Here is an 8,338-nt window from a genome sequence, read left to right as displayed (position 1 = left end):
CCATAAAAATATGGTCCGTTTGCTTATCTCTCTCTGGATACCGGGAATCCTGTGATCACAACTCCTTGCTGGAAAGGATCGGAATAGAAAAAAACCCGGAGCAAGGGGCTCCCTCCCCAGTTAGGAGAACTGTACGGCGAGGCCTACAGTATTCAGTGGGTTTAAATCATCAGGTGAGCACCCCTCTGTATGCCTTTAATCATGGGGTGTAAGGCGGAAGGCATATCGTCACTTGTTTATTCACCCATCAAGCATGGAACATCAATATCGGAATTTCACATGTTCACGAGTTTTGGTTTTCCATTAGTTAAGTTCGGCACATTTCTATTAGATCTTGCATATGAAACTCACGGTTTACATAGGTGTTTTTTTTATCTTCATTCATTGTTTAGCTTGGCACATTTATATTAGAATTCAAATTAAGGTATGTATTTAGAGATTGTTTTTAAAGATGTAGATTGAAAACAGATGGTTTCTATCTGCAGCAATACGATAGTATAAACCAGCCACCACATTCACATTTTGATAGTTGTAATTGTGACAACAATGTAACTAACTACTCGTATGACTGCTTTTCTGGGCAATGTTTGCTATTGCCACATTGGGGCTGATTAGGCTGATAAGTAAAACACAGACCCTATCTCCTGGCAATCTGCAATGTGGGAAGGGACTGCATATCATTTTCAAAAGAACAGTGGTAGGCAAGACTCTTCAATGACTTTTGCTAAAAATAGGTTAACAATTGGCCTAGAAAAAATCTTTTTTCTTCTGAGCAAAATCAGATTTGAAGCAGAACTCCAGGTTCAACAACAAAATAAAACAAAAATATAGCCCCAGCAGTGGTAAAAATATAAAAGAAGAGTTTGCTATAATACTCCTTTTAATACGCTGCTGTCTCTACAGAAAAGGTGTTCGTCCACTAGAGGAAGCTCCTCTTCGGGGTTGCATCAACATGTTGGGCTAGATTCACAGTACTGCTACACTGAACCATGCTTACAGACATTAAAGTCACCCCCCCCCCCCCCACCCCATGCTGCTTTAAAGATTTACCTTAAAGTGATGCCTCTTGATCCGATCATATTCCTTCTAGTAGTTTCCAGCAGTCCCTCCAGTGCTGGCGCCAGTCTCTGATCCAGCACAGATTGCTGTCTCATCCTGTCCCATCTGGTGTGCAGGCTCATGGCTGCGTGCATTCACTTACAGTGAGTCTCTCCTCTTCTCCCTGCCGATGATCCCCACTGCGCATGTGCCCCGCACACATCCTCCTGCACGGCCGCTCAGGAAGCAACATATCTACAGCCGGGAGCGAGCGGCAGAGAGACAGAGGTACGTTTTTACCTATTTGGTAACTTTTTAAATTAAAAAAAATTAAAATGTTTTTGCATATATCTACTGCTTGCTAGAAGTAGTAGTAGAAGAAAAAAATTACTTTAATGTCACTTTAAGTGAGTGTCATTTAATGCAGGAGTAACACTCACTGCAAGACAAGAAGAGGAAGGAACTATGATGTCATATATGTAACCTTTTTTCTTTTTAAATAAATACCTGGGGAGGGGGCAACCCCTGTAAGCACAGGTTCACTTAAAACCAGGGGGGGTCACTGTCCCAGAACAAGCAAGCATAGATGTGCTCTGGCTTTCATTTTCTGGACGCGTGCCTCAAGCAGTGACTTTAAGTATTGAAGCAAAATGCAGCCAATAACTTAATATTCACAAGCAAACCAACAATGGGAGTTCAAATTTGTATCTTATGAAAGGTATACTTTAAGAGCGTTGTAAAGCGAGTACATAGGAAACACATGAAGTAACTGATGTCACAGTGATTGAACAAGGACTTGCGATCTTTCTTCAACTGCAAACAAGAATAAATATCCATTCAAGGAAGATGAAGCTGTGCCGCCAAGGTTTTAACAAAGAGTGGCTACATATCCTGCACAATCTCATTAAAATAACAGACAACAGTCTTGGACCCTCACTGGTTCCCCACATCTCAGGTGTCAGGACAACAAAATGGTATTCCACCTTGTCCAGAGATTGTAATAATACATATTGTGCGCTGGCAGTGAACCCACAGCATCCAACCCAATACCGATGTCTCACTCTCTGAATAATCCATGATTCATTGCATCATATCCACTAAGCATTTTAATGAACAGCTTATCGATGATCTGTCAACTAAAATGATGGATGTCTATAGTCTACATTTTATTTTAACATCTTTCAGATGTGTAACTATATCTTTGCATGTTAGAAAAGCTCATAGTACATGCATGGATGTTTTACATATATCTTTGCATGTTATAATAGCTCATAGTACATGCATGATGTTTCACATTTACCTTATACAAAGAGCTTCCTCCAATGATCCAGATGAGATCGAGCCTGTCTTTCATTTCCGGTGTCTCCAGCAGCTGAAGAGCCTCATCTAAACTCTTGGCTAGATAGTGAGCACCATTTGGAGGTTCTCTGGAAAGAATTTAGGATAAAAATGTATTAAAATAGAAAACATCTTGAATCTTTCCTCAAACTGAAATGCAAATCAAATTAAGACTATCATCCTTTTTTTGTTTACTTAAGGGAGGAGCAAGGAAATTTCACAGGTGGCAACTTATCACGGTACCACGCTTGAATTCACTGAGCTCCTGAGAGCGACCCATTCTTTCACAAATGTTTGTAGAAGCGTCTGCATGCCTAGGTGATTGATTTTATACATCTGTGGCCATGGAGGTGATTGGAACACCTGAATACAATGATTTGGAGGGGTGTCCCAATACTTGAGGAGGAGGGATCACCCGATTCTATGAGCTGGCTTGCTCTTAAGCGGTTTCGTCCGATGATCGCAAGGTGTATGAGCAGCTTTAGACCGGTCCCTGGAGCCTCTCTTCCCCTCAGCTGAAGCCGTCTAAAGTCTCTTAAATCATCACGTTCTATACACAGTGTAAAGGACATGAGGACACACCATTGCTGCAGCATAAAAGACAGGTTGGTGGGAGCGCTGTTACATCTGGCCAGCTCCAAGGAATCGGGTGAGTACACCTTTGTTATTTTCCTTTCTAGACCAAAACGTGCAGTTAACCCTTGCAGTGCGGGGGGGTAGCCCCACTGCAAGGGTTAATAATTTTCCCTGCAGTTCTGCTTGAAATATATTAAAAATTTGTTGTAAATGAAGGGAAAGTGAACTGTTCCAAGAACTCTGCATATAATATGGAGATGTCCCCCAACATCTTCACCCCCCACCCTCTGTATGTGCTCAACGGACATATCCTTTGGCCCCTTAAGAATCTCACCAATCCCACTCTCACCCTTGCACAGATGAATAGTTACCAAGTTCTGACGGGCCTGTCCTCCGCTGTTTGCTTACATCCTGCAGTGGATGTCTTCTCCTGCCTGCGCAGTGCATCCCCATTCCCTGCCATGAGGCTCATTTACCACGGCCCCCCAGCCGGGAGACAGGCCACATAGAAGGCAATGGGGATGTACTATGAAGGTGCAAGCAGGAGAGGGAGACGTTTGCCCAGGATGTCAACAAACAACAGATGTCGGACCTGTCAGAATTCAGGAAGTATTCATCTGTGCACAGGGAGGGAGGAATAGGAGAGGTTATCTCAGGTGGCCTAAATGATGAGGGCACTTAGTTTTAAAGTGTACTTATCCTTTCAACTTACCAGGATAGAAATATGGAAAGGGCAAATACCCATACCCGGAGTGACCTGGAACAAACCTGCCAAGTCCAATGTTCAGACTTCACTGGCTGCAGGCTTCTTTCAAGTCAATGCCTTGCTAAGTTAGCAAAGTCATAATGAAAATTACAGCTCTTTCTAAATGGATACAGAGACATAGCAAACATACTGACTTTTTGGGCACCACCATGACCACTGTTAAAATAATAATAATAAATATATATATATATTTTTTTATACAAATGTAAGTGGATGGTGGTGCCCAAAAAGTCAGTTTGTTTGCTATGTCTCTATCTAGCTATGTATCTGGCACCATTTGAACCCCCGTACATTCCCTTACTAGCTCTTTCTAAAACAAGACTGCAATAGAAACTTTTATAGGTCTACTATAAAGTAGAGGTTTACTATACTAGCTTCAAAAACTTTACCTACCAATCTAATTTTCAGAAGTTAGTATGAAGATTCTCCGGTATTGTCAGATAAATCCACAGACAAATTAATAAAATAATGTTTACATTTGCAAGGACTAGATTTCTAATTGTGACAATGTCTGTTATAGAGGACTAAACCTTGAACTTCTAATCTTGCTGCCTAAATTAAAGATGTGTGTATTACCCAATGTACACTGAGACTATACACTCTTTCTTCGCTGTTACTATGGCGATAGTATATGTATGATCTTTCACTCCGGAGACATAAAAAAAAAAAGAGACAGTCAAGGCCATATGTAGCAGCAGCAAATGCTTTTCAGAACGCATATATCTCAATGGATTCTGACACTCTGGAACTATTAAGTGTTCAGTATACAAATGAGCACAAAAATACAATGCAGAATCTAAAAGGTTGAACAAGGCTTTATATGAAGGCAGATTCTCTCCTACATTGCTCAGGTTTATAGTTGGTTATACTCTCCTATACTGGTCATAACCCAACTGCATAAAAGTTTCTATGTATTGATATAACCTTTACTTCGAATGTATCATTCAAGTTTGTATGGAGTAATTACTACACAACCCATGACCCTCTTGGCTTGCAAAAATTGCATTGCTTTATAACACAAGGGCCCTGATTTAAAAAAAGTGACAATTATTTCCTGTAGAATGCAATGACAGTCACATGGTTAAAATAAAGATTCTTATCCTTGTGTTAAAGCGGACCTCTACACTCAAATAATCACATTCCGCTAATGCATCCCTCTATGTATGATGATTAATAATAACATAGACATGTCAGGTGTAAAATGCTGTGATTTTGAAATACTTCCACTTGCAGAGCATTCACTTCCTGCTTTGCAAGGGCAAAATGACTTCAGTTTGCCAAAGCAATGCACACTGGGATTGCCTTGTCATCAGCGGAGGATTGCCGGGAAATCTCGTGGAACAGCATTTTCCTCCCCTGAGATGATGTGCATGGTCACATGTCCTAGTCACATGTGTCAGAAATCCAGGAAGTAATAGGAGAGCTAGTAATCTGCCCTTTGTTAACATGGCCATTGCCAGAAGACTGGGGAAGAAATGAGAAATAAAAAAGGTATGCAAAGAATACAAAGCCGGCAATTATCTAGAAGTATGTGATTGTAGATTGTCATTACTAAACATTTCTAAAAGGTGTGTTTGTTGTTATTTTAAAGATATGGGTAAAGGTCCGCTTTAAAGCTTTCTGAAATGAGCCTAATGTACTGTACATAAAATTCGACATGTGCACCATGCAGACTACTTAAAACAAAAGAAAAACATACGGGGAATAAAGGAGAAGGAACTGTAAGGTCCCTTTAACATGAGTGTTCTGTCGGTCTATGACCTATCATTACACACCGGGGTGGACAAATGAATATAGAATTCAAGAGCCAGTCTGTTGAATCCAGGAACCCGCAGGATTTTTCTTTTGAGGAGCCAGCTACATTGACAGCAGCTTGATAAATCTTTAAAAATTAGGCACCATCGGATGTATGCTGATAATGCTGCCATGCCTTTGAGGCATTTGCCTCCATGTAACTTTGTACCTTACCTTTTCTATTTTTACAATAAAGTTGATTTCTGATTTAAAAAAAAAATAAAAAAAATTAGGCACCAGCTGTACCTTCTACATAGCATTAGCTACTTGGATCCATCCAGCCCTGAACTACACAGATTAAAAATGGAGTGCAATACATCCCTATAGTGACCAGATGTAAGGGGACGTGCATCCACCTATATTCACCCACTTCTAAGTCTGTCTAAGGGTGGCATACATTGTTAGATTTTCACTCAAACGGTTTAGTTGCTGCCACAAACCCTCGTTTAGCTGCAGCTCTACTTAAAAGGAGAACTATGGGGTTAGGGCTTTTCCCCATAGTTCTCCTTAGGGTAACTGGAGGACACAAACTAGCGTCCTCCCGTCACCCTAAGCTCAGTATATCGTGGTACACAGAGACGCCGCAGCTGAAGCGTATCCCAACAATTATGTCTGGATCCGCCCAGCTGCGTGAGTGACAGTTGGCTCTGCCTATCTAGAGGCAGAGCCAGCTGTACCCGGCCGTTCTGCCAGGTCAGCGCTGAAGGATCGGAGCGGGGAATTGAGAAGTGAGCGAACGCCGGTCTCATTGTCACAGGTGGGCTAGAACTATGAGGTGAGTGAAAAGCACTCACCTCATAGTTCTCCTTTTAAGCTTAAAAAATAAATAAGCTGGTTGGTTGCCACGGGCAACTGCATCAGATTCTGTCCGCTCCAGTTTTTATGAATTCTCCCCATAGTGATTACAGAGGTCCATTTTTCCTCCATCCCAAGATGAAGAAATAAATCAGGACAGACCCAGATGTCACATACGACATACGTCTCCATTCTCATCCGACTCGGCAATGGACCAGTCTGGTATTCCCTGCTGAGACAGGACAGATGGGGCCTAGGGGCCTCCACCCCGCAAAAAAAAAAGGGGGGAGAGCAAGAAGGGATGTGGAATGTGAATACAAGAAAAATTATGTTCCTACGAGGCCAGTCCCAACTACATTCTAGCTATTGACAATACAGTACATAATGTTATATAACAGAACTAACACTGCGGCCTTGAGAAATCTCATTAAATGTAACAAGAGCATAGTCTCTTCCATACTGAAAGCAGCTTACATAGCAGTTGGAAGAGCATAAAAGTGGATAAATACTTGTTTTGGTCTAGGGTCTAAATTAACAAAGATTTACTTATCTGATCCTCCTCCTGTGGTAGTGACCGCTCAGCTCTCTCCCCTCTACTCAGGTATTTCCCTCTGCATCCTCACATCTAATACAAGCCAGTGGACTTGAATTACAGGCGTCGATGTCAGCGGGGCTTAGTGGTTGCTCGTGTCCCCCAGCAAATCTTATGCTGGTGGGTTTGCACAAACTTTTAAATAAGTGGGGGAACGTGTGTTTTTTACTCCTCCTACTGCTCCCCAGCACATCCATACAATTAGCATTCAGGCTGCTGGAACACATTGCATTCAGCATCAGTACCCCCCATAGTGCACAGACTGAGAAAGTTCCTGAAGTTCTTGCATTGCAACACACCACTAGCGCTATACAGTTAAATCTGAATTCCATGCAAACCGCTAAATACACAGATCAAATACATATGTGGGAGCCATTTTACCTTCCAAGAGATTTGTATTTCTGTTCATACGTTTTTCACAGCTCTGCCCCAAAGCACAGCCCTGTCTAGCAGGGGACGAGGACCTGATAATTCGAGCTGCAGTTTTAGCTTCACTGTCCGGTCCATTCCCCACCCTGTGACTGGACAGAGAAAGGAGAAGCAGCACATTGATAATTAGCAAGCTCTTTGCACCTAAGCACACCTAATTGAGTAATTGTGCTGCTTCTCCATGCCCTCTTTGAGCTCTACTGTACAGAGACTACAAAAGGCTGATATCAGGTCAAACTCAGGAACTTACAATGCTCCAAGGCAATAAGCCAATGCACATTTGAGCTTTAAAGTAATTCCATCAGTTTAAAGTGTATGTAAAGTCCAAACCTTTTTTCCCCCCAGTTTTGGATAGAGTAAGGAGGGGTTATTTTTTGCGGTGTTCTACTGGGGAGCTTTTTCTTCCCCCCTCCTGCTGGGAACTTTCCCTTTGGTCTTGGAAACACAACAGGAATTGAGAAGACATCTCCCCAACCAGAGAGGAAAACCGAACTTGGCACTGGAATATGTGTCCCTTTTAGAAGACTTCCTCTCATGACAGCCCTGAAATGTAGGGTTCCTCCATTTTTTTTGTCTGGTTCCAACAGCCTTCAGTACAAAGAGGGGTGAATCTCCCTGGTGGAGCACAGGCTGCAATGAAAAATTAAGAGGGTCCAAGCCATCTCCACTCTTTTCAAAATGCCGTTAGATTGACTTTAAGCCAGAAAAAATAAAATAGTGTGCATAGTCCATAAGCATACTTTCCTTGCTGTCATACGTTAGGCACCATGTCACTCCTCGACATCAAAAAAATGTTAGTTCAAAAGTGGTGTGTTATTGGGGTAGGATTGGTTGACTATGGGCACTTGTCATTTTTACCAAATGTTGTATTTGACAATAGCAAGTTTAGGGATACAGCATGTTTTTGTCCCAAGCTCCATATCTGTCCACTGCGGTCTTAAAGTGATTGTCGATATATAAATTACACCCCCCCCCCCCCCAAAAAAAAACATTCCTCACAAAAAGAAGAG

General features: G+C 41.9%; 1 protein-coding gene across 1 annotated transcript in view; it reads right to left on the bottom strand.

Annotated features, from left to right (window-relative positions):
- The window catches only part of DHFR (dihydrofolate reductase), a 35,472-nt gene that overhangs the window by 17,713 nt on the left and 9,421 nt on the right, over window positions 1-8,338 (bottom strand). Inside the window, exon 4 of the mRNA XM_018565210.1 lies at window positions 2,339-2,465. Coding sequence (XP_018420712.1) covers window positions 2,339-2,465 — 127 coding nt within the window. The remainder of the gene's footprint in view (window positions 1-2,338; window positions 2,466-8,338) is intronic.

Source organism: Nanorana parkeri, unplaced genomic scaffold (genome assembly GCF_000935625.1).
Source record: "Nanorana parkeri isolate BGI_ZX_2015 unplaced genomic scaffold, ASM93562v1 scaffold822, whole genome shotgun sequence".
NCBI classification, from domain to species: Eukaryota; Metazoa; Chordata; class Amphibia; order Anura; family Dicroglossidae; genus Nanorana; species Nanorana parkeri.
The sequence above is the reverse complement of the archived record's forward strand: the minus strand, read 5'-3'. Positions and strand labels throughout refer to the sequence as shown.